At 50.1% G+C, this 26,625-nt stretch overlaps 1 protein-coding gene and 1 long non-coding RNA gene across 2 annotated transcripts in view; both read right to left on the reverse strand.

Annotated features, from left to right (window-relative positions):
* CFAP74 (cilia and flagella associated protein 74) overlaps positions 1-12,133 on the reverse strand; it is a gene marked incomplete at its 5' end in the record, with an annotated part of 35,872 nt that extends 23,739 nt beyond the window's left edge. The window contains 12 exons of the mRNA XM_049774558.1: positions 317-383; positions 2,008-2,126; positions 2,921-3,094; positions 3,649-3,810; positions 4,465-4,660; positions 5,075-5,232; positions 5,669-5,771; positions 6,253-6,359; positions 7,150-7,327; positions 8,640-8,744; positions 10,136-10,234; positions 12,060-12,133. Coding sequence (XP_049630515.1) covers positions 317-383; positions 2,008-2,126; positions 2,921-3,094; positions 3,649-3,810; positions 4,465-4,660; positions 5,075-5,232; positions 5,669-5,771; positions 6,253-6,359; positions 7,150-7,327; positions 8,640-8,744; positions 10,136-10,234; positions 12,060-12,133 — 1,542 coding nt within the window. The remainder of the gene's footprint in view (positions 1-316; positions 384-2,007; positions 2,127-2,920; positions 3,095-3,648; positions 3,811-4,464; positions 4,661-5,074; positions 5,233-5,668; positions 5,772-6,252; positions 6,360-7,149; positions 7,328-8,639; positions 8,745-10,135; positions 10,235-12,059) is intronic.
* Positions 12,134-12,138: 5 nt separating this feature from the next.
* Positions 12,139-15,136, reverse strand: LOC126011480 (uncharacterized). Its single transcript, XR_007496768.1, has 3 exons — positions 15,057-15,136; positions 12,317-12,380; positions 12,139-12,200 (listed from the first exon to the last, which is right to left on the reverse strand). It is a non-coding gene; the product is annotated as an uncharacterized LOC126011480 (long non-coding RNA).
* Between the last annotated feature and the right edge of the window lie 11,489 nt (positions 15,137-26,625).

Below are 26,625 nucleotides of genomic sequence, written 5' to 3' on the forward strand. Positions count from 1 at the left end.
ATGGATGCCAGTCAGCTCACCCAGAGTCCTAGGGAATACACAGGACCACAGCCTGGACTGGGCCACTGCCTGTCTGCCACACTGGGTGGCTCTGGGCCCTGTTGGCTGATCCTAACAGCTTCACTGAGACTGAAGGGCACACATAGCCCAGGACCCAGAGGGCTTTGAAGGTCTCAGGAGTGTGCTGAATACTTTTGAGAAGGAGCCACACAGAAGCTCTGGGACCCTCCCAAGGCACCCTCCCCTCTTCTCAGTGTTCTGCAAAGCCTGAGCAGCAAAACCGCCCTCTCATGAGACATGGAACCCCAACACTCACCAGGGGCTTGAAGGTGACAAGCACTTCACAGGACATCCCAGCAGACATGGGACCAGGAGGCTCAAAGCTACGGGCACAAAGGTCATAGCACTGAGCATACCCCAGATGCTGAGTGCTGGCTGTTGATGATGCCTTGGGTGAGGGGTCCCCTGACCAGAGTTCCATTGCTGCAATGGGCACAGAACTACCCTCAGGACTCCCTCTCAGAAGGTGACCCCCTTCAGTAACTGTGCTTGGTGGTGTCGGAATTATAACACAGGGTGTAGGGATCTGGCCTTGCATATGGCCAACCAAAGTTCTATCCCGGGCATCCCATATAGTCCCCAAACACTTCTAGGAGTTGCCTATGAGCACAGAGCTAGGCATAAGCCCTCAGCACTGCCTGTTGTGGTCCCCAAACAAACAAAAAGAAACTGTGCTTGGCAACACTGGCAGAAGCAGACCCTCAGGAAGGGCCTTCAAATCAAGACTTCAATGTACTGCTTGAGATCAGAAAGGCGAAGAACAAAACTTTCTTAAAAATGAAGAGGTGGAGGACTGGAGAGACAGCATGGAGGTAAGGCATTTGCCTTTTATGCAGGTCAGTGGTTCGAATCCTGGCATCCCATATGGTCCCCTGAGCCTACCAGGAGCGATTTCTGAGCATAGAGTCAGAAGTAACCCGAGCGCTGCCGGGTATGACCCAAAAACCAAAAAAAAAAAAAAAAAAAAGAATAAGAGGTGGGGCTAGAGAGATATCATGGAGATAGGGCATTTGCCTTGCATGCAGGTCAGTGGTTCGAATCCTGGCATCCCATATGGTCCCCCCAGCCTGCCAGGAGCAACTTCTGAGCGTAGAGCCAGGAGTAATCCCTGAGTGCTGACAGGTGTGACACACACACACACACACACACACACACACACACAAAAGGGGGGGGGGAGGGACAGGAATGACAGCACAGCAGGGAGGGCACTTTTCTTACATGCAGGTGACCTGAGTTCCATCCCCAGTACCCCAAGTACTACTAGGAGTGATTCCTGAGTGCAGATTCAGGAGTAATCCCTGAGCATTACCAGGTCTGGCTCAAAACAAACAAACAAACAATGGGACCAAAATGATAATTGCAGACATATAAAAAAGATCCAGCTTCTGTTCATGTGAGGTCTTCAAAAAGAAAACTAAAACACTGGATGAGAATTTCAGAGCTAAGTGCTCCTGGAATCAAGGATAGCATTGAGTTGGGGAAACAGCTGAGAGGAGCAAAGAAGTAACCTGAGTTTGGCTCCTGGCACCGAATGGACCACTGAGCATCACTGAGTGTGGCAGGAGCAGTACTGATGTCAGGTCAGCACTGCAGCACTGCTAGGACAAGAATTGCTAAAGGGGCCCTAGATTTTGAACTCTGGAAACGCTCCCCCAAAGAAACACAAAAAGAAAGATGGCTTCAATCTTCAAGGAGAAAAGACATGGGGCTACCAGGGAAGTCTTAGCCACAATGGTCAATAACACACTGACCAAAGACATCTAGTAGCCAGGCATTCATGAGGGCAATATCACAGAATCTCTGGACATGGCACTGGGTTCAAACTAGGCCATGGTGCTGGGTTCACACCAGGCACAATGTTGGGATCACACCAGCATGGTGCTGGGTTAACACCAGGGGCAATGCTGAGTTCAAACTGGCACTGGAAGGAGCTGACTGGGCACCTACTGGACGCTGATGAAGTCCTTCAGGTGCTCCTCCACGCCCTCCAGTCTGCAGTAGTTGATGGTGTAGGTGGCGTTGATCAGTGTGATCTTTTTCTTGTACACTTTGCCAATGTCAAAGTCCTAGAAAAATCACTCTCAAAATCAGACTTTCTTGGGGGCTGGAGAGATAGCATGGAGGTAGGGCGTTTGCCTTGAATGCAGAAGGATGGTGGTTCAAATCCCAGCATCCCAAAGAGTACCCTGAGCTTGCCATGAACAATTTCTGAGCATAGAGCCAGGAGAAAACCCTGAGCGCCGCTGGGTGACAAAAAAAAAATCTTTCTTATTTGGGGGGGGGGCACACCCATCGGTGTCAGGGCTTACTCCTGGCTATCTGCTCAGAAATAGCTCCTGGCAGGCACAGGGGGCCATATGGGATGCTGCGATTCGAACCAACCACCTTAAGTCCTGGATCGGCTGCTTGCAAGGCAAACACTGCTGTGCTATCTCTCGGGCCCCAAAATCAGCTTTATTAAGGCCTCTGTTGAGTCCATCAGGGTAGGTGCGGCTGTGAGGAAACGGCCTCCATACACTGGGTGCATAGACGAAGGTCAATGCCATTGGAGCAATCCTGAGGCACCACTGAAGATCAGAGTGTGAATCAACCCACCAAGGCTGGAAGGCACTTCTGGGACCCAACACTGGGTTTGATGACCCAGGGGCTAAGTCAAGGGTTGGAAAATTTTTGGGATCTCTCCTGCACAGTCTGGCTCACATGGCCAAGGACACCCACCTTCTCAGCTACTCACCCCTACAGAGCCCCCACAACCCTGTTCCTGTGTGAGAGCCTCAGGCCGAACCTCTCAGCTAAAGGCACAAGAGCATGGTTTCTCTTGCACCGTTATCATAGGAACTTACTCCAGTCCAGGCCTTACCTTGAAGTGAATGATCTCGGGCTTGCTGTTGAAGGGGCGACCTTTGAACTCTCGCCCAGACACCACCTGCTTGTGGACCAGTCCACTGCGCAACTGCCTCAGGGTGCGGGCCAAGATGTCCTTTTCCATCTTAGTGCCACCCACAGGCTTCCGGTCCATGTCCTCGTTGGGCACCTGGCTCAAAAAGGGCAGCGTTGTGATCAGATAAAGCCCAGGCCACTGAGGGGTGAGGGCCTCCTCCAGGACCATGTCAACACAGCACAGTCAAATGCTATAGCAATGAGGGTGAAGGGAAAGTGTAGGCAGGCTACTAGTCCAGTCCAGAGTCAGGATGGTGGGCAGCTCTTACTTCAGGGCCAGGACTGTGAATAGAAGACAAGTGACAGGCCCAGTGTGCAGGTTCCCAGAACCAAGAACAGAGAAAGTTTTATAGGTTTCTCAATCAGACTAAGTCAAAGTCTTTTTGTTTTAGGGCCACATCCAGCAATGCTCAGTGGCAGGCTGATGGGGCTTTTTGGGGTTGGAACAATACTACAGAGGTAGGGTAGGACATATTTATTTTACACATGGCTGATCAGCTTCGATCTCTAGTATCCTATAAGGTCCCTCAAGCCTGACAGGAGTGGTCCTAAATTCAGAGCCAGGAGTCATCCCTGAGCACTGCCAGGTGTGGCCCAAACAAAGAGCAAAAGAGAAAATCAATAAAATCAAAGAACCAACACTGGTACCTGGTAGAGTTTATAATCTTCAGTCCAAAGCCCAGGGATTTCTGGTTCTGCCAGTGTTTCCTCCTCTGTGTTCACAGCCCATAGGTCAGACTCAAACTCACTGGAGACAGCTTTCATTAAATGAGAGGGTTGAGAGGCCACAGGAATGTTAAACTCCTTTTCCTAGAGAAAGGCACAATATGGCTGATTATGGCAGAAAGAAGGCCCTGGAGGTAGGACAGGAAGGTCACACTGTGGCTCACAGCAACCCTTTCCTCTTTGTCTTCACACAGAACAGAGATACACCGGTCCTTATTGCTTGGTCTCTGTACGCTGCTACACAAGGGTCTCTGCACAGCACTCAATAAACTCCATGCTGCCAGGTCTCTCAGGGAGCCTCCTCTCGCATCCTGCTCAGGATTCTGTGTCTGCTGATGGCCTCAGCCCTGAGAAAGCCTGGATTTTGCTCAGCCTGGGCCTGGTTCTCCTGCAGGTCCTTTGTACATGTGCCCCCTGTGCCAGCAACAGGGTCGGTAGGGGGACTAACAGGGGGACCAGTAGGGGGGACAGCATGGGAGCAGCCAGACACCCCTGGACCAGAAGTGAGGAAGCAGACAGAGGGTACCGCTCCTGAGAAGGGTCTGGAAAGAGATGGGGTGCTGAAGCAGCAAAGTAAGGACCAGGGAGAGACTCTGAGACTGTGGAGCGGAACACACATTCCTAGACACACACTCCCACACTCCTTCCTGCAGGAGACAGCCCAGAGCAGGGGGGTCCTTTTCCTGGTCCCCCTTCGTGCTTCTCCACAGTGAAGGCACCAGGACTCACAGGGGGGACGAAGGGGCCGGCAGCCGTGTCATCTGCTGTGGTGAAGTCAGAAATATAATCCCACGTCTTGTCTCTCAGAGTGTGGCGCCGCATAATGTGGACAAGCTTGGGCTGCTGCTGCTTCCTCTTCTTGTCCTTGCTCCCCTCCTTCAAAATCCGACTCACAATTTCCAACTTCCTGAGCTTCTGCTCTTCCTCAAAGGCCCTGCGGAAACGAGAGTCTGGCAGCAACTGCCTGAGTCTGCGGACTGAGGTGATGTAGAGGTAGAGCTGCAGGCTCTGTTGACTGAGGGGCAGGCAGGTATGTGAGTGTCTATGTGTGAGAGTGTGTGTGTGTGTGCTTCTGCATGTTAGTGTGTATGAATGTGTATATGAGTGTGTGAAATGTGTATGCATGTATGAGTGTGAGTACCTTTGTGCATATGTGTGGATATGTAAATGTGTGTATGTGAGTTGTATGTGTATGTGAACACATGTGTGTGAGTGTGTCTGTATATGTGGGTGTTCCATATGTGTGTATGTGTGTGTGAATGTGTGTGTGATGCAGAACTCCAGCTGCTTGAGCCCCAGAGGACCAGACACGCCTCTAGTGACCCTAGTGCCAGCACCCAGGTCTCACTTTATCTGGGCCTCCAGCTCCTGGTTCTTGCGCTGATGTATGAGGTGCTTGAAGGCATCTCCACCTTGGGCCAAAATATCCTTCTCCTCGGCTTGGACCTTCTGCTGAATGGCGTTGGCCTTGGCATGGTCCCAGGCCTGAACCTTGCGGAGCAATTCCTGGGGCACAGAGAAGGATGTGGTGACCTGCCTACACACCCGTGGCATGAGCATCACAGACACCTGAGGTGGCCCGTGTTGAGCACCGTGATGCCCACTCCCGCCGATGGGCCTTCCAGTCAGGGTCTCTTCTCTGAGAGGAAACAGTCTTATGCCTCTGAGCCCCTGCAGTAGTGCTCCCCCTCCATTGTTTCCCAGCCCAACTGCTGCCCCCTGAGCAGCAGACCCTCGTTCACAGCCTCAGGAGCCCTGGTGCCAGGGAGAACTTCCCTCAAAGTGTTTTAGTCCGTGCTGGAAACCCAGTGAAGGGCCAGGAGCTGGGAGGACTCAGGACTTGCTTTCTGAGACTACGAGGCTCTGAGGACTGGCACTGCAAGCACACATGGCCTCTGTGGGCACCAGCAGAGACTCAAACAAACGTGGTGTGGGCACCTACCCTGTTTGCAATGATGCTGTTCTTCAGGGCCAGCACAGCATCCATGCGCTTCTGCAGGTGTTCCTGCCACTCCAGTTTCTCCTCCCTCTCTTGCTTTCGAATCCTATAGAAGGTTCAACCAGAAAGTGCCAGGGCCTGAGCTGGTATGGCCACAGGGTCAGGAGGAGTTTCGTGTGTGTGTGTGTGTGTGTGTGTGTGTGTGTGTGTGTGTGTGTGTGTGTGTGTGTGTGAAAAGACTCTGGCAATCCCTTCAAAATGGAAAACATAGCCCTAATCTTTTGGGATAAGGGGAGAATTTATTATTAGTTTATTTTTGGTTTTTTGAGTCATACCCGGCAGCAATTAGAAGTTACTACTGGCTCTGCACTCAGAAATAGCTCATGGTAGACACAGAGGCCCATATGGGATGACAGGAATCCAAAGCAGGGTCTATCTGGGGTTGGATGCATTCAAAGCAAATGTCCTACTGCTATACTATCACTCTGGTCCCAAGAAGGGGAGGATTTAATAGTAAAATGGAGGTTCTGAAACAAGGTGAGAGCCTCTCAAACATAGGGGCCACAGCAGCACTCTGGAAGCGTCACCTGCCCAGCGAGGCCTTCAGGAACTTCACAGCCACCACATGGTTCCTCTGTGCATCCTCCAGCAGCTTCTGATGCCGGAGTCCCTGTTCCTTCTGCCAGTTCATGGACTTCCTGTGATAACAAGTAACACAGCACAGCCCATGGCGTATCTGCTCTCTACCCATCCTGTGGGATCCTGGCACACAGGGCACAGTTGGCACCGCAGGCTGCTCTCTCATTAAACCAAGAAAGCCACCAGAGGGCCACTGGGAGTCTGGGAGAAGCAGGGCTAGGGCATATGAGTTAGGAGGGCAGGTAGGAGCTGAGGGGTCCAACATGGTCTGACAAGGCAGGAAGTTGTGGGGAACTGAATAAGATGGGCTGCGACATGAGATGGGGGCAGAAACAGGAGGGCATGTGTGGGGACTTAGAGGAGGGGACTTTTCAGGTGTTCTGCTCAGTGGAACAGCTGGGAGTGTCTGCCCATCCCTGTCCTGCCCCAGAGGGAGCACACCCGGAAGGATCACAGGACAAGGGTGGGGCCAATGGAGGATACAGGACAGGAAGAGAACAGGAGAGAGGGTGAGTCAGAATACAAGTGAGGCAGGAAGAGAGAACTCAGGACTCTGAGAAAGGGCACAAGAAGGGCCTGGATGGGGCCGGGTAGGTGGCGATGGAGGTAAGGTGTCTGCCTTGCAAGCGCTAGCCAAGGAAGGACCGCGGTTCGATCCCCCGGCGTCCCATATGGTCCCCCCAAGCCAGGGGCGATTTCTGAGCACATAGCCAGGAGTAACCCCTGAGCGTCAAACAGGTGTGGCCCAAAAACCAAAAAAAAAAAAAAAAAAAAAAAAGAAGGGCCTGGGTGGGCTGACAGCAGCAAGAGCAGAGAGAGTGTATGCCCAGAAGCAACACTGGCACTTGCCTGGTCCTCAGCAACTTAACCCTTGCCCTCCTGGCCATGGCCATCTCCTCCTGTCGCAGCTGCTTGGTGGCCTTGGCCTGGAGGCACCTGCTGGCAGCCATGGCCTTCTCTTGAGCCAACTTCTGGATGTCCTCAAACTGCACCTTCTGGATCTCAATGTGCCACATGTCAGCCCTGTAAGCAACAGGTACATTTGGTTATGCTGCCATTGGAACTGGCATCTGAGCTGGGCCTTCTGTGGAGCATCCATTCTGGGGCCCTGGGTAGAGAGTCTCAATAATCATCAGGCAGACACTGAGCACTACTTACAGAAGCCCCAGCCTATAGTCACCAGATGGGCTATCTCCTTTCACCCCACAATATGTGCCCATGTGGAAGGTCATAACAGGCATGAAGGGAGGTGACACTGAACTGGGAGGGAGGTGATCTGTTCCTGGAAGGGATAATGCGAATGGAGGATGTGACACTGGGAATGGAGGAGGCCCAGGGCCATCATGGGGGCAGGTCCAGATTCTCCCAGATGCACTGAACCAATTCCCAGTGCTTAGTGCAAGAATCTCAAGTCCCAAGAATTTGCACTGATCTATGAGAGTCAGAGAGAAGGGGAAGGACCAAGGATGACAAGAGGTGCCTCCCACCGACAACTGAGAAGTCTCTGAAAGCTGAGTGGCAAGGAAAGGACCACCCCCTGGGCCTCCTCCCCAGAAAGGCTGCTCAGGTCTTTAGGTCTTAGGTCTTTAGGTCTTTAGATCTTAGGATTCGGAGCTCTAGCACTAGCTTGGACAGTGTTTCTGTGGCAGAGAAGTGCAGCAGCGCCCCCTGGGGTCCGTTTCTAAAGTGCTGCTGGTTTGCCTGGGACTCAGGCTTCTAGGGGGCATGACCCAGAGAGGGGCTGGCAGCCAAGGCCTGAAGGGGTCTGCAGGCCAGCGGTACCGCTGGACTTAGGGCTGCTCACTCAGACCCCATGTCTATTGCCCAGAGGTTTGCACCGAGGGATGCAGCTCTGTGCGGGGAACTCTTGGTGCCTCCACACATCCCATGACCATCCTGCTTACCAACACAGCTTCCACACGAGGCACCAGAAAGGAGAGCTCAGGGTGACAGACTCCCTGGAGCACTCCCAGTACTCCTGTATACGTGGCTGCTTGTGCTGGGGTACAGCCTCACACTGTCCGTGTGCCCTAAGATGATTGTGCTCCAGACCCACCTTCCCAATCCTGCCCTTGGGAGCTCCCACCTGCTGAGGGTGGCAGGGTAGGGGCTTCCCAACACACACTGGCTTGGCTTCTGCTCTCTCCCCCACTCCCTTTCTTCTTCTTTCAGGGCAGTCTGGTGAGGAGGCCACACCTAGGACAGCTCGGATACTGATGCCCCAACCCAAACTCGTAGTTCTCCCGCTGGCTCTCCACCATTACATCACGAAAGACTGGGGGCCAAAACCAGTGCCACTACTCCTGGAAGTGCCCAACTCCTCATGCCCACTCACTCGCTCTGCCTCAGCATGGCCATGATCTGGGTCTTCTGCTCCTCTTCCTTCTCCAGCTCAGCCCACAGGCGTCCGGACACAGCCTGGAGGCGGCCCACAGCAGCACTGGAGACAAGAGAAACTGAGAATGTGTCGGGTCTGGCTCACTCAGAGCATCCCTGTCCCCTTCATAGCCACTTCACTTCTGAGATCACCCACAGGGTTGAACTGCACCCCAAGTGCAGTTACAGGTGCTCAGTCCTCCTGATGGGGGGGAAGAAGTGGGTTATCTTGTGGCCGTCCAGTCACAGCTCAGCATTCGCCAGAGACTGCCCTCAGCCACAGAGCCCACTGTCTCACCTCTGTCCAAGGCCACTTTCTGTACAGTCTCCCTTCCCCTCTCCTTCATGGAGGCCTTGGAGCCTCGTGTAGAGCCTGGTCAGACCCCACGGTCAGACCCTCCTCATGGGAACAGTATGAAAGAAGGTTGGACATTGTTTTCAGAGACAGGCAAGTTTAAAAATCCTTTTGAGGGGCCAGAACAATAGAACAGAAAGCAGGGTACTTGGCTTGTCTTGTATGCAGCTGACTCACATTCAACCCCCAGAACCCTATATGGTTCCCTGAGCACATAAAGAGTATCCCTGAATATATCAGGAGTAAGTCCTGAGCATTGCCAGGTGTGACCCCAAGAACAATTCTTCCAGGAGACAGAAGGATGTTACCTTGCATACAATCATCCCTGGTTTGATTCCCAGCACTACATGGTCCCTGGCAACACGAGGGGCAAGGCCCGAGCATAAAACAGAAATAGGCACACACACACACACACACACACACACACACACACACACACACACACACACACACACACCCGCTCTGAACATGGCCTCCAATCCCGAGCATAAAACAGAAATAGACACACACACACACATACACACACACGCTCTGAACATGGCCTCCAATCCTACCAAGCAGAGGAGCCTGTGCTCCCTGGACTGTCCTACAGCAGCAGTAAGTGGGGTGACTGCTCCCAGAGCGCCACCTAGAGGACCAGGACCAAGATCCCTCTGCCCCCTCTGAGCTGGGTGGCCTTGGGAAGGCCAAGGATGTCACTGCAACCTCCAGAAACAGGTGGACAAGAAGTCACTGTAGAAGAGCCTAGAGCATGGGGTGAATGACTATGGGCTGCCGTGTCCACAGAGTGCTCTCCCTCTTGCCCTCAGCCTTAGCACCACCATGTCAGGCTGTCCCCCACCAAGCCCAGCTGGAATTGCACTATTCCCAAGGGGTGCTCCTCATCGGGCTCAGCATGCTTCTGACCAACCACATTATAACTCAGCACCTTTCTTTGGTTCGATCAAGTAACCAGATCTCTTCTTCCTGGGCCACCCACTCAGTGATGGCTGCCGTCTGTTTCTGGCCGTGAAGACAGATGCTTGTGTTTGTTCTTCCACCCCACTACAATGGTAAGCCATGGTCACTAGCCCTTCCTGAGCCCAGAGTGGGCCACCTACATGTTGTTGGCCTCTTTCTCTACATCCAAGCTTTCGGACACACTGGCCTGCTGCTTGGTGATGAGATCCATCCTCTGGCGGCAATCATGCAGCTCCCTTCTGAAAGTTGAAACAAGAGTTCAGAGTAACAAAGCCATCGCTTCTGAATGCTAGAACCAGAGTTTAGATCCATATTTCCCTTCCCTCTCCCCAAGGAATCTCCACCTGCTCCACCAGCCCAGAAGAAGGCAGTGAAATGAAGTGACTTCTCACCCAGCAGGGCTTCAGGAATGTTCTAGTATAATCCAGCACACATCAGGGTACCCCTTTGCTTTCTAGAAACCCTAGCAGGTGACATCGGTCTAAAGGACACATGCCCAGATGCTGAGAACCCAGGAGCAGAATAACTCGGACCTGCCCAGGTCAGAAGGGACAGAGTGAGAGGTTCCAGAGGATCAGCCTTGGTGGGATTCTGCTTCAAAACAGTTGACTTTCACCTCAACCATACCCCACAAACTCAAAACACCAACTCTAGAGGGCATCTGGGGGACCGGCCACGACACAAAGTGGCTTCATGATGATGGTGGGGAAACATTATTGGCTTTGTTGGACGAAATAAATGCCAGATCAAGCAGAAGAATATTGGATTTGTTTTAGAAAACACTGAAGCATTTAGATAAATTGCTTGTCTGTTTTGGGTTTGAAATAAGGACCAGGCCTGGAGTGGGTATGTGGGGGTGGATATGTGGTACCAGGGATGGAACTAAGGGCCTCACATAGGTATGTGCTATATTGTGAACCACCAGGTCAACATTGAAATATTTCAGAGTCAATGGGGCCGGCACGGTGGTGCTAGAGGTAAGGTGTCTGCCTTGCCAGCGCTAGCCTAGGATGGACCGAAGTTCGATCCCCCGGCATCCCATATGGTCCCCCAAGCCAGGAGCAACTTCTGAGCACATAGCCAGGAGTAACCCTGAGTGTCACCGGGTGTGGCCCAAAAAACAAAAAACAAACAAAAAAAAAAAAGAAATATTTCAGAGTCAAGTATCATGATGTCTGAACTTGCTTTCAGACAATTCCTGATGAAAATCATGGATGTTAACACAGAATCACAGATTAGAGAGTAAGAAAGGATGGAGCCACTGTTCCCACTGTCTCTGGGAGTTTCCTTCACCAGCATCAGTGAGTGCCAAGCATCCTGAATACTTGTGCTCCTGTGTCTGCCACACTAGTGCCCACAGGAATGGAAATAGAGCAGGGTTGTGTGACCAGAGCACATCCCTCCACAGATGGGCCCAGGCAGAGTCAGAGGTGGAAGAAGCCTATTCAGGGTTATGAAGTGTGTGGGCTATGATGGCCACTGACTTAGGGACCTCAAATATTACACCTTTTTTTTTTGGCCACACCTGGTGACACTCAGGGGTTACTCCTGGCTATGCCCTCAGAAATCACTCCTGGCTTGGGGGACCATATGGGACATCAGGGGATCGAACTGCATCAACCATCCTAGGCTAGTGCACACAAGGCAGACTCCTTACCGTTTGCACCACAGCTCTGGCCCCAACTCACTCTCTCTCTCTCCTCTCTCCTCTCTCCTCTTTCCCCTCTCCCCTCTCCCCTCTCCCCTCCACCTCCCCCCCCCTTCTCTCTCTCTCGTTTTGGGCCACACCTGGCAGCGCTCAGGGGTTACTCCTGACTCTGTGCTCAGAAATTGCCCCTGGCAGGCTCTGGGACCCTATGGGATGCCGGGATTCGAACCAGTGTCCATCCTGCATTGGCTGCCTGCAAGGCAAATGCCCAGCTATCGCTCTGGTCCCTCTTTTGTATTTTTTGGGGTGCCACATCTAGTAATGCTCAGGGGCTGCTTCCAGCAATGCAAGGGGTCTATGCAGTGCTGGCACTGAACCCCTAGCTCCAGCATGCAGAGCTGCACAGCAACCCTCACCTCATCTTCTGAATGGAGAGATCTTTCTCCTCTTGCAGCTTTTCCAGGGCTTGCAAGTCCTTTCTCAGACGTAGCTCCCGGATCTTCGCCTGGACATCTTTCTTCCCTTTATTCACAGCAGCATCCTCAGCTTTCTCTAAACTTAACCGAGAGAAGACACAGCTGCCCACCGAACACACCATGCCTGTGATCTGTCCATATGCCAGCTTTCCTGGCTGTCAGAGAAGGAGACACAGAGGCTGAGGCAGGTCCATTACCAGTGGGCTGAAGCAGTCATCTCAGCAACTTCTGGAGAAGATACAGAGTCTGGCGCATCTCTTCCTAGAAAGAAGGAAATTTAGAAGCACAGCAGTTCAGAGTTCAAGATAAACCCTGACAAGCTCAAGCTTCAGGGGCACTGTTGACATCGAGGGCAAAGGATCTCAAAGCATGAGGCCCAGGACCCCAAGGGCTCTGTGACTCTCCCAAGGTCTGCAGAATCAAGGCTATTTTCATAATAATTAAAAGAAAAACATTATTTGGTTCTTCCACTTTCATTTTATGTGTTAAGTGGGGTTTTCCAGAGCACACATGGTAGGTGCTTGCAACAGACTAAGCTTGGTGTTGAAAGAGAACCCAGCATCTCATTAAACCATACTCTTCTTTGTATTTCCCTTCTTCCCTTCCTTCCTCCCCCCTTTTTCCTTTCTTCCTTCTCTCCTTCCTTTCCTTTTTCTATTTTTTGGGGGGCTTTTTTGTTTTTTTGACTCACACCTGGCAGCATTTAGGGTTTACTCCTGGCTCTGTGCTTAGAAATCAGTCCTGGCAGGCACAGGGGACCATATGGGATGCCAGGATTTGAACTACCATCTGTCCTGGATCTGTTGCATGCAAGGCAAATGCCCTACCACTGTGCTATTTCTTCAGCCCCATGGGGGAGGGAGAATATTTAGCTGTGCTTACTCACTTACTCAAGACTTACTCACCCCTTGCCATGTTCAGGGGACTATATGTAATATCAGGGGTTGAACTTGAGTTAGACACATATAAGATCTCACTCTCTCTACAATCTCTTTGTCCCACTCATTATTACTATCTTTTGTTGTTGTTGTTTTGTTTTGGAGTCACACCCAGCAGTGCTCAGGGGTTACTCCTGGCTCTGCATTCAGAAATCACTTCTTGTAGACTTGGGGGACCATATGGGATGCCAGGGATCGAACCCAGGTCCATCCCAGGTCAGCCGCGTGCAAGGCAAACACCCTACCACTGTGCCACCACTTCGGCCCCTCATTATACTATCTTAGGTGATTATGTGAATATATATTTCTTCAGCTGATGGAAGCAGTGGCAGGGATCTAATCCCTGATTAATCTCTAATCACAGATATGAGGTAGCCAATCACTAGGGGCTGGAGTGATAGTACAGCAGTAGGGCATTTGCCTTGCACACGGCAGATCCAGGACAGATCTGATTTGATCCCCAGTGTCCCATATGGTTCCCCTAGCTGGGAGCAATTTCTGAGCGAAGAACCAGGAATAACTCCTTCTTGTCACTGGATGTGTCCCAAAAACCAAAAAAAAAAAAAAAAAAAGAGCCAATCACTGCTCCCTCAGTACTAATTTAACACAACAAATATTGAATATATAACCTATAAAATCCTTTGGTCTTCAATCATTTTTGTTTTTTGTTTTTTTGGGTCACACCCGGCAGCACTCAGGGGTCACTACTGACTCCATGCTCCTGGCAGGCTTGGGGGACCATATGGGATGGCAGGATTCGAACCACCAACCTTCTGCATGAAAGACAAACGCACTACCTTCATGCTATCTCTCTGGCCCTGGCTTCAATAATTTTTTTTTTTTTGGTTTTTCGGGCCACACTCGTTTGATGCTCAGGGGTTACTCCTGGCTAAGTGCTCAGAAATTGCCCCTGGCTTGCGGGGACCATATGGGATGCCGGGGGATCAAACCGCGGTCGCGATCTTTCCTTGACTAGTGCTTGCAAGGCAGACACCTTACCTCTAGCGCCACCTCGCCGGCCCCTTCAATAATTTTTAAGACTGTAAAAGAACTGTATAATTTAGAAAGCCTGGGAATTGCTACATAAGAATGACTGTACTATTAGTAAAATGGAGCAAAGAGAACAGTTAGGTTTACCTTCATGTGTGCACTGAAACTCGTAAAGGTGGCCAGAAAAGGATTCTAAAAGGAAGCAATTAACAGACATAGGAAAATGGGAGAGAGAAGGCAGTGGTGAGAGGAGTCTCTATGTATAGACAGTAGCAGTTGACTAGTCACACCACACTCCAAAAACTCTGGGTGGGGAGTGAAGGACCACAAAACCTGATACTATTTTTTTTGGGGGGTGGTATACTAGGCTGTGTTCAGAGTTCACACCTAACTATGTGCTCAGGGCTTATTCCAAGATCCGAGCTTAGGGATAACTCCCAGCTCTGCGTTCAGGGCTCATTTATGATTCTGTGTTCAGAAATCACTCCTAGTTGGTTCTGTGTGTGTGTGTGTGTGAGTGTGTGTGTGTGTGTGTGTGTGTGTGGTGTGGTGTGTGTGTGGTGTGTAGGGGGCATATGAGGTGTTAGGGATCAAACCCAAGTCAGTCATGTGCAAGGCAAGTACTATATTTCTGGTCCTAGAATCTGGTATTCTGACTAGAGTGTCCTCGTGGCACTCAGCAGATCTTAGAAAATTTTGGATCATCATGTTTTTTTTAATCTAAAAGCTTCCAAGAAAAGAAAATAAAAATAGGTCACATTCAAAGGACTGGGATAAAAATAGCATTGGATTTTTAAATAGATGCTAGAAACTAAAGAACCATGTTCTGCCACTTTCAAATTTTTTCTTTCAACTGAAAACAGAACAATTTAAGCTCCCTTTCTGAGGAAAATAAATGAATTGAAAAGATGCAGTCTTCCTGGAGAAAGGAACTGAAGGACAACTCTGACGCATGTCACTTGTGCCCCTGGATCTGGAAGGCCACCGTCCAGGGAAAGAGCCTCATTACCATCTTCCACAAGAGGGACTTTGTCCAAAAGACCCTCCTCGGGTAACGGGCTGGCATCTTCTTCCATAATGAGAAGCAGAAGTCAACTGAAAAAAAGAGATGAACAAAATCACAGGTTTAAAAAAAAAAGCCCTAAAATTGAATTTTATAAGCATAATTTATCTTGTAAAAAGGCATTATGAAGATGGATGGAAAAAGGCATATGAGCAGTAGCTCAGTGCCGATTCTGTCCCTCAAATTTATGCAGCCCTCGCAGAAAAAAAAAAAAAAAAGAAAGAGAAGAGAAAATAAATAAGCTACAGACTAAAAAGAAAATCAAATGTGCTCGCTTTGGCAGCACATATACAGAAGGAAATCAGACACAAAAGAGTATGCATTCAATCCAAACCCTGTAAACTGTAAAACCAATAGATAGCCATAGAAATCAGTAGCTGCAGCAGTAGGGAATGGGACCAGCGACAGAGGGCCCTTGGAAATCGCAGGAGTAGAAGGCTTTATACCTTGCTTTGGGTAGTAATTATATAGTGAGGGCAACTGTCAACATTCATCTAAGAGCTGGAGCAATACTATAGTAGGTTGAACAATTGCCTTGCAGTTTTAATCCTGGCACCCCATATGCCCCTGATCCCAGGAGTGATCCCGAAGAGCAGAGCCAGGAGTCAGCATTGAGCACCGCTGTGTGTGTGGCCCAAAAACAAGAGAGAGAAAGAAATGAAGGGAGAGCTGAGGGGGAGGGAAGAAAGGAAGGAAGAAAGGAAGGAAGTGAAGGAGGGAGGAAGCTAAAAAGGAAGGAAGGATGGAGGTATAGCTCAGTGTTAAGGTTAAGCCTTAATTGCATGAGACCTGTTTTCTATCCCAGGTATTCCTTGATTGAAAAAAAAAAAATTAAAGAAGGGGGCCGTAGAAATAGCATGGAGGTAAGGAGTTTGCCTTTCATGCAGAAGGCTGGTGGTTTGAATTCCAGCATCCTATATGGTCCCCTGAGCCTGCCAGGAGCGATTTCTGAGCATAGAACCAGGAGTGGCCCCTGAGCACTCAACCAACCAACCTACCAACCAAACAAACAAACAAAAACCTTTCAAATAAATTCGAAAAGAGAAGAAAAAATTCAAAACATTAGAATTAATGCAATAGAAACAAGCATGATAAAATTTGATCCTCAAAGTCAAAAGTTTATGTACTGGGGCCAGAGAGGTAGCACAGCGGTAGGGCATTTGCCTTGCAAGCAGCTGATCCAGGATGGACGGTGGTTCGAATCCCAGCATCCCATATGGTCCCCAGTGCCTGCCAGTAGCAATTTCTGAGCGCAGAGCCAGGAGTAACCCCTGAGCACTGCCAGTGTGATCCAGAAACCAAGAAAAAAAGTTTATGTATTAAAAATTCTTATTTTATTTATTTATTTTTGTTTTTTTGGGACACACCTGGCAGCGCTCTGGAGCCACTCCTGACTCTATGCTCAGAAATTGCTTCTGGGGGCCAGAGAGGTGGCACTAGAAGTAAGATGTCTGCCTTGCAAGCGCTAGCCAAGGAAGGACCGCGGTTTGATCCCCTGGCGTCCCATATGGTCCCCCAAGCCAGGGGCGATTTCTGAGCGCTTAGCCAGAAGTAACCCCTGAGCATCAAACGGGTGTGGCCCAAAAAACCAAAAACCAACCAACCAAACAAACAAACAAACAAACAAAAAAGCAAAAAAAATCGCTTCTTGGGGCCGGGTGGTGGCGCTAGAAGTAAGGAGCCTGCCTTGCCTGCGCTAGCCTTGGACCATATGGTCCCCCAAGCCAGGAGCAACTTCTGAGCGCATAGCCAGGAGTAACCCCTGAGCGTTACCGGGTGTGGCCCAACACTCCCCCAAAAAAACAACAACAACAACAACAACAAAATCACTTCTGGCAGGCTCCAGGGACCATATGGGATGCTGGGATTTGAACCACCGTCCTTCTACATGCAAGGCAAATGCCCTGCCTCCATGCTCTCTCTCTAGCCCCTATTAAAAACTTTTATAGGGGGGCCGGAGAGATAGCATGGAGGTAAGGAGTTTGCCTTTCATGCAGAAGGGCGGTGGTTCGAATCCCGGCATCCCATATGATCCCCCAGTCTGCCAGGAGCATAGAGCCAGGAGTAACCCCTGAGTGCTGCCGGGTGTGACCCAAAAATCAAAAACCAAAAAAAAAAAAAAAAACTTTTAAAGGGTCTGGAGCAATAGCACAGTCGCAGGGCGTTTGCCTTGCACATGGTTAACACAGGATGGACCCCAGTTTAATTCCCGGCATCCCATATGGTCCCCTGAGCCTGCTAGGAGCGATTTCTGAGCACAGAGCCAGGAGTAACCTGAGTGCCACCAGGTGTGACCCAAAAACAAAAACAAAACTTAGGACCGGAGCAATAGCACAGTGTGTAGGGCATTTGCCTTGCATGCAGCTAACCTGGGTTCGATCCCTGGCATTCCATATGGTCCCGCAAGCTTGCCAGAAGTGATTTCTGAGCACAGACCCTGGAGTAACCCGAGCGCTGCTGGATGTGCCCCCCCCCACCAAAAGCAGAAATTTGGAAAGTTCCATAGCATAAAATAAATTCAATCAGGAGCTGGAAAGATAGCATGGAGGTAGGGCATTTGCCTTGCATGAAGAAGGATATTGGTCCGAATCCCGGCATCCCATATGGTTCCCCAAGCCTCCAGGAGCGATTTCTGAATATAGAGCCAGGAGTAACCCCTGAGCGCTGCTGAGTGTGACCCAAAAACAACAACAAAAAAATTCAGTCAATGGTCAAAACAAAACAGCATATTCTTAGCTCAGAGGCTCCTTCACAATACACTCGAGGTACAAAACATTCTATTTGCACACACACTCATCCAGGCAGAAAAAGCACAGGACACAGCCTAGCATACCTCATGGGCCTCACTGAACATGTTCAGTTCTCAAGCTTGACAAAAGTAGAGAGAGGAAAGTCATATCTGAATCTCACTCAAGAGGATAGAGCTCCTTCTGTTAAAGAGAAAATGATAGAGTCCCACTGGGTCAAGTTAAAGAAGACCGAAATAGAAAGTAAATGAAGTAAATGACCCAGTTTCTTCGATAAATGAATGTCATAGGGAGGGGAGAAAGACTTTGAAATTAAAAGGGTCTAAAGAGACAAGGAGAGAACAAGTGGCACGGGATCTTGATTCAACCAGGCAATTGTAAAATACTTTTTTTGAGATACTTGGAGATAATGAAAGTAAATTGGTATTAATTTTATTAAGTCAATATTAATTTTGTTTGGTTTATAATGATTGTGTTTATGTTAAAAATAAGTATTAGAGGGCCCAGAGAGATAGCACAGTGGCGTTTGCCTTGCAAGCAGCCGATCCAGGACCAAAGGTGGTTGGTTCGAATCCCGTGGTCCCATATGGTCCCCCGTGCCTGCCAGGAGCTATTTCTGAGCAGACAGCCAGGAGTAACCCCTGAGCACCACCGGGTGTGACCCAAAAACCAAAAAAATAATAATAATAAGTATTAGAAGGCCGGAGCAATAACACAGCAGGTAGAGCATTAGCCTTGCATGCAGCTGATCCGGATTTAATCCCCAGCATTCCATATTGTCCCTCACCCTGCCAGGAGTGATTCCTGAGTGGAGAGCTAGGGGTAAGCCCTGAATACTGCTGAGTGTGGCCCCAAACCAAAAAGTATTGATCAGGGCTGGAGAGATAGCACAGCACATTTGCCTTGCACGCGGATGACCTAGGTTCAATCCCTGGCATCCTATATGGTCCCCTGTATGGTGCCAGGAGTGAGTGATTTCTGAGCACAAAAGCCAAAAAATAATAAGTACTTATCTATTAGAATTGTATACTGAAGTATTTAAAGATGGTCTTTTTTCCCAAAGCACACGGACTCTCTCTCCTCTCCTCTCCCCTCTCCACCTCTCTTCTCCTCTCCCCTCCTTCCCCTCCCCTCCTCTCTTTCTGGGGCACCCAGCTGATCCCAGGTGCTCAGGGTTTACTCCTGACTCACTCTATGCTTAGAGATCACTCTTTTTTTTTGTTTGTTTTTGGGTCACACCCAGCGGCACTTAGGGGTTATTCCTGGCTCTGCGCTCAGAAGTTGTTCCTGGCAGGCTGGGGGACCATATGGGATGCCAGGATTCAAACTGGGGTCCATCCTGTTTTGGCCAAGTGCAAGGCAAATGCCTTACCACTGTGCTAAGCTCTGGCCCCAGGGATCACTCTTTTTGTTTTGTTTTGTTTTGTTTTGGGGCCACACCCAATGGTGCTCAGGGGTTACTCCTGGCTATCAGCTCAGAAATAGCTCCTGGCAGGCACAAGGGACCATATGGGACCACGGGATTCGAACCAACCACCTTAGGTCCTGGGTCAGCTGCTTGCAAGGCAAACACCGCTGTGCTATCTCTCCGGACCCCAGGGATCACTCTTTTTTTTTTTTTTTAAACACCTTGATTACATACATGATTGTGTTTGGGTTTCAGTCATGTAAAGAACACCACCCATCACCAGTGCAACATTCCTATCACCAATGTCCCAAATCTCCCTCCTCCCGGGGGTCGGGTGGGCAGGGATCACTCTTAAAGATGCTTGGGTAACAGAGACTGAACCCAGATCAATCACATATAAGGCAAAGACCTTATCATCTCATTGGTACCATCTCTCCAGTTTCCTCAGTTTCTCTCTTGAACATTTCTCTCTCTCTCCAAAGCTTTTTCCCCTCTGGAGAAGCCAGAGTTCTCTTGCACACATCTCTCTCTCTCTCTCTCTCTCTCTCTCTCTCTCTCTCTCTCTCTCTCTCTCTCTCTCTCTCTCTCTCTCTCCCCTCTCTGTCTGTCTGTCTGTCTGTCTGTCTGTCTCTCTCTCTCTCTCTCTCCCCCTCCCTCCCTCCTCACATCTCTCTAAATTCCTTTCAATAGGGCCCGGAGAGATAGCACAGTGGTGTTTGCCTTGCAAGCAGCCGATCCAGGACCAAGGGTGGTTAGTTCGAATCCCGGTGTCCCATATGGTCCCCTGTGCCTGCCAGGAGCTATTTCTGAGCAGACAGCCAGGAGTAACCCCTGAGCACCACCGGGTGTGGCCCAAAAACAAAAAAAAAAAATTCCTTTCAATAAAGCATACTTTTGCTTCACTAAGTAAGTTACAGGTGAACTAATATTGTGTCTATAATTTTCTTTTAAACTACATCAGTCAAAACAAACAAGAGAGGGGGCTGAAGAGACAGTACACCAGGCCAACCTAGGTACAATCCTTAGCACCCATATGGTCTTGAGACCACTAGGAGTGAATCCTGAGTGCAAAGCCAGGAGTAAATCCTGAACACTTCTGGTTGTGGCCATTAAGACAAAACAAAAATTAAAAATGAGAAGAGAAAAAAAAAGCAAGAAGAGGAAATTGGTGGGGGAGATGATGAAGAGAGGGAGGTATTGAGCATCTGAATGGCGGGCAAGGAAGGACTGTCTCGAATCCACATGCTGCTACCTAAGTATTCATCAACTCACACTCATTATGGATATCAGATTATCAGGTGCAAAGAAAAATGGCAACAGTGAAAAGTGGAAGGAGCTTCTTTATTTTTTTCTTTTCCTTTTTTTTTGGTGAAGGCCATACCCAAAAATCAAACCTGGGTCTGTCTTGGGTCAGCTGTGTGCAAGGCAAACGCCCTACCTATCTCTGTGCTATCTGTCCGGCCCCCAGAAGGAGCTTCTTGATTTCATGGCTTCCTAAACACCAAAACAGTAGCCACATGAAGAATATAAATATTTAAAAACGTGTTTAGGGGGACGGAGCGATAGCACAGTGGTAGGGCGTTTGTCTTGCAGGCAGCCAACCCGGTATGGACCCAGGTTCAATGCCCCGCACCTCCTATGAGCCAGCCAGGAGCGATTTCTGAGCGCAGAGTCAGGAGTAAGCCCTGAGCGCTGCCAGGTGTGGCCAAAAACAAAGCAAAACAAAACAAAAAATACATGTTTAGATGTCAATCTAAGGTTGTTCCAAAAAACCCTCCAAAGCAGAAGATAAAAGCAACATTTCCCTCTCCCTAAAATGTATTAGTGGTCTCCATGAAATATGTGAGAAGATAGTCCAGCAGCTAACTGGGGACCCAGAGGTAGTACAGAGTTTAAGGTTTTGGCCTTGCATGTGGCTAACCCTGGTTCAATCCCCAGCATCACATATGGTTCCCTGAGGACTGGCAGGGGTCACTCCTGAACAAAGGAAAAAACCAGTATCACTAGCTGTGGGCCTACAACCAAGAATAATTAAGCCCAACAACCAAATGGCAAAACTCTTGACAGTAAAGGACGTTTAGGTGCCCAATGAATAAAGTTGCTACAGAGTCAGTCTGCCAATAGTATCTCCCAGCTCATATGTTTTCCTGGCTTTGTTAATTATTTTTATTATTTTAATCAATCAATTAATTAATATTATTATTTTAATTTATTATTTAATTATATTTATTATTATTTTGAAATTCTTAAGAGCCTAGTTGTTTTTTGTTTTGTTTTTTTTGGTTTTTGGGCCACACCCGGTGGTACTCAGGGGTTACTCCTGGCTGTCTGCTCAGAAATAGCTCCTGGCAGGCACAGGGGACCATATGGGACACCGGGATTCGAACCAACCACCTTTGGTCCTGGATCGGCTGCTTGCAAGGCAAACGCCGCTGTGCTATCTCTCCAGGCCCTTAAGAGCCTAGTTTTAAGGCTGGAGTGATAGCACAGTGGGTAGGGTGCCTTGCACACGGCCGACCAGGGATCAGCCCAGTTTCAATCCCTGGCATCCTATATGGTCCCCTGAGCCTGCCAGGAGCAATTTCTGAGCACAGAACCAGGAGTAACCAGAGCACTGCTGGCTGTGACCCAAAAACAAACAACAAATATAAAGGAGTCCTAGTTTAGAAAAATTATTTTTTGATAATGCATGAAAAACTCAGCTCCTCTGTAATTAAAAAATGCAAATGAGAACCACAACAGACTATTATCACACAGCTATCAAACATAAGTCATAGTTGGCAAGACATGAAAAGGCTGACAAGAACAGCTGCCCAAGAGTGTCAGGCAGAGGGCAGCCTGCACTGAATGCATGAATGGATTCTGAGAACTGAGTGTGTTGCCCTTACTGGAAAACATGGAGATTCCCCCTGTATCAGCTCACTGTTGTCGCAGGAACAAGCTCTGCAAACCCAGGGATTCCATACAGGTTCACTCTCTCATAGCCCAGAGGTCAGAGGTCTGACATGACTCTCACTGAGCTCCAATCTAGGTGTGAACTTTCCCCTCTAGCGGCACCTAGAAGACTCCCTTTCCCTGCCTTTTCCAGGTCTGGGAATTTGGGGGGGGTTAGTGCCACCCTCGAGGTACTTGGGGGCTACTTCTAGTTCCATTATCATGGAACTAAGCAATGCCAGTGCTGAGAATCAAACCTGAGCCTCCTGCATACAAAACATGCATCTCAGGTCACTGAGCTATCTCTCAGCACATCTTTTGTAGTGTCCAGAAGTCATCCATATTCCCTGCAGCAACAACAGGTAGACCTTTTCATCCTGTTATCTTTGTGGTTTTTGTTTTGTATTTGGGTCATACCTGGCAGTACTCAGGCTCAGCACTCAGAAATTATACCTGGCTGTGCTTTGGGGACCATAGGGGATGATGGGGGATCAAACCTGGGTTGGTCACATGCAAGGTAAGCATCCTAATACTGTGCTATAACACCAGCCCCTTTGTGGTGGCCAAGCACATCAAACAAACCAGGAAAATTTCCCCATCTCAGAGATAGCTGATCACAACCTTAGTTCCTTTGACACTTTCCTTAATTTTCCCAATGCTGTATAACCTACTGTGCCTGGAGATTCCAAGGATCAGGACATGAACATCACTGAGGGACACTATTCTATCTACTACCTCCTCTGATTCTTTGATTCCTTTCCTTCCAGGTACTGTAAAGGAACTCTTGCATGTTCTAAGTTTCCAGGGACTGCCATAACAAAGCAGCACAAAATGGGTACCTCAGAATAACAGAAATGTATTCTTTCAAAGTTGGGAGGCCAGAAATCTGAAAATGAGTTCATGATAGGCAGCTAGCTTCCTCTGAAGTACTAGGGAATGATATATTCCAGGCTTCTTTCCCAGGTTCGGATTGTTCTCTGGCTTGTGATAAATACAGCCCTACTCATTACATGATCTTTTCTGTGTGTGCCTATGCCAAATTTTCTTTTATTAAAGATACCTGCCATACTGGATTAGGGCCCTCTTAACTAATTAACTTTCCCAGTGAGTGACCCTATTTTCAAATGAGGTCACATTCTGAGATGATGTGAATTAGGATTTCAATATACTATTTTTTAGAGAATACAATATGACCCAACATACATAAATGCCAAGAAACAATAGCCCTGGGGCCAGAGAGATAGCACAGCGGCGTTTGCCTTGCAAGCAGCCGACCCAGGACCTAAGGTGGTTGGTTTGAATCCTGGAGTCCCATATGGTCCCCTGTGCCTGCCAGGAGCTATTTCTGAGCAGAGAGCCAGGAGTAACCCCTGAGCACCGCCGGGTGTGGCCCCAAAACCAAAAACCCAAAAAAAAAAGAAAAGAAAAAAAAAAAAGAAACAATAGTCCTCCATAGAGTAATGGCCATTCTGGAGATAATCCCGATGGGCATCAGCAGAGAATGATGGAATTCAACGACGTGATGCAGACAAAGAGATGAAATTCAGCTTCCAGAGTGTGGAAGCATCTCACCATTGGGGTGGGGGGAGGAAAAGAGAGAGCATTATTAGTGCTCTTTCTCTCCCCCACTTCCTGTACTTTCAAAGAAGTGTTCCCAGTTAGGCAGATGAGGCAAAAGCAGATAATGTATCAATGGGGGAGGACAGCCCTAAGAGGGCAGTCCAGTGAGGGGGGGGTCCACTGTAAAAGTCACGTGCACAAGAGCAGGCTTGATGACATCACATGGCTTCAAAGTTTCCCCAACACAAAGCTCCTCAATTCTAAAAGGAAAGTCCCTTCCCTGAGAAGAGCAGTTGGATCAATAGCCACCTGGATCAATAGCCAAAGTGAGTATTATGAATAATATGACAAGTGTTTGTGACAGAAATGTTTGTGAATTTCCCATGAAAATAGAAAAGGGAACTGAAGCAGAAGCAAGCGCTGACAGAAGGCTTTGCTACAGTGATTGGCCTTATAAATTTCAAAGTCAGAAATAAGAAAGTTTGAAAATACCGAGAATGCTCTGTACTGAAGGACTAGAATAACAGTGAGAATTCAGAACGAGGTGTGATCCTGTACTGAGCCCTTTGGCAACTTATGGAATCAACTGCCACAAATTGCTTGGTTGGGGTTGGGCTTAGCCATAGTGACCCTGCATGCTACTCTTCACTGGCATGCTGTGACTGTGTTGGAGAAGGTCCTCATGTGAAGGAAGCACACTGTAAAGCATCTCTAGGTGATAGCATGTCATGTATGCAATTTACTCACACACACACACACACACACACACACACACACACACACACTTCCAGGAAATAACACCATTTATCTGGTGATAAATCTGCAACTTCTGGGGGCCACCGGGTGGTGCTCAGGGCTGATTTCTGGCTCTGTGCACAAGGATCACTGGATGTGATCCCCCCCAGACGGGGGGGGGGGGGAATGAATGCTTGTGGGACCATATGTGGTGCTACAGAATGGAAACTGGGTTAGCCGTGGGGAAAACAAGTACCTTCCCTTCTGTGCTCTCTCTCTTGGACCTGATTCTTCAACGCTTATATAAATTAGGATTGTTCCAGAAGTTAAACAAAAATTACAAAGCATTTTTCCATTTACACTAAGTTTAAAAACAGGGAAGAGGGCCAGAGCAATAGTACAAAGGGGTAGGGCAGGGTGTTTGTCTCGCTGGAGGCTGACGGGAACCCTGGCATCCTAGACTACCTGCCTAGCCCCACCAAGAGTGATTCCCGAAAAACAAAGCAACGGGGAAGATTCTTGGCACTGTTTCCGGATGCAAAAGTGATCAGACTAAGGAAAGTCAGGACTTCCATGCCAAGCCAGCTTACGTGCACGGAGGAGAGGGGTGCACAAGCGGCAAGAGTCAGGTGGGGTGACTTCTGGGCGCTGACAACGTTCTGGAAAAAGTTGCTGCCGTTGCAACTTTCTTCAGTCGCTTTGTGTGTGCCCTTATTTCTCCTCGAGGGTAGAGAAGCCGCGCGACGGCTGAGTCCAGCACCCGCTGCCCAGCGAGTGCCCAGGCTGATGGCCCGCAGCGGGCAGAGACGGAGCAGGCTTGGGGAGCAGGGGCTGGGCGCGGCACGAAGCGCACGAAGGGGTCGAGCCCGCAGCCAAGACTACGTGAGAGTCGCAGCCTGAAGCCTCAAGCCCTAGGGTGGGGGTGAGGGGCGCGCAGAGTGCCACGCCCGACACCCGAGGACTTCTATGAGGCGCAGAGGCCCTGGGGGGTCCCCAGGGGGCCCCGCCACCACAGACCCCTTTGAGACCCCGCACCTCAGGCGCTCACCGGGGTCCCAAGCCTGCCTGAGGGGACCCAAGTCTGAGGGGACCCAAGTCTGATGGGGTCTTGGGCCTGAGGGGGCCCCAAGCCTGGGGGGACCCCAAGCCTGAGGGGCCCCAAGCCTGAGGGGACCCCAAGCCTGAGGGGACCCCAAGCCTGAGGAGACCCAAGTCTGAGGGGACCCCAAGCCTGAGGAGACCCAAGTCTGAGGGGACCCAAGTCTGAGGAGACCCCAAACCTGGCAAACCTGAGGAGACCCAAGTCTGAGGGGGCCCCAGGCCTGAGGGGACCCAAGCCTGAGGGGACCCCAAGCCTGAGGAGACCCAAGTCTGATGGGGTCTAGGTCTGAGGGGACCCCAAGCCTGAGGGGACCCAAGTCTGAAAAGACCCAAGTCTGATGGGGCCCCAAGCCTGAGGGGACCCAAGCCTGAGGGGACCCAAGTCTGAGTAGACCCCAAACCTGGCAAACCTGAGGAGACCCAAGTCTGAGGGGGCCCCAGGCCTGAGGGGACCCCAAGCCTGAGGAGACCCAAGTCTGATGGGGTCTAGGTCTGAGGGGACCCCAAGCCTGAGGAGACCCAAGCCTGAGGAGACTCAAGCCTGAGGAGACCCGAAACCTGAGGCAAGATCACTCACAGGGACCCCTCACACAGTCCTTCACGACGCCCGCGGCCCGTCACCCGTCGCTAGGCGGCGCGACGAGCGGTCACCCAGGGGACGGGCGCGCTCACAGCGCGGAAAGGGGGCACGACTCCCCGCCCGCCCACCGCCGTTGGTTCCGTCCGAGTCCGCGCAGGCGCAGTGTGTGTGGAGTGGGCGGGGGGGGGGCAGCAGCGCGGCGCGAGATGCGAGGCAGGAAGGGGCGGGTCTGCGCAGGCGCAGGGTGGAGCCCGGGGGTCCTGGCGAGCCGGGCGTGGCCGTCGCTGGCGTTTGAGGCGCCGGCCCCGGGGTGCCCGCGTCGCCGTGCCACGGACGCCGAGCCTGTCCGGGAGGCCGCTCTGCCGGCTCCGACCGCGCCCTAGTGGTCGAGACCCGCGAAGGCTTCTCCCAGGCGGCGCCGCGGACACGCCCCGGGTCGGAGCCCATCCC

The sequence above is a fragment of the Suncus etruscus genome, chromosome 6, assembly GCF_024139225.1.
Source record: "Suncus etruscus isolate mSunEtr1 chromosome 6, mSunEtr1.pri.cur, whole genome shotgun sequence".
Lineage (NCBI taxonomy): Eukaryota > Metazoa > Chordata > Mammalia > Eulipotyphla > Soricidae > Suncus > Suncus etruscus.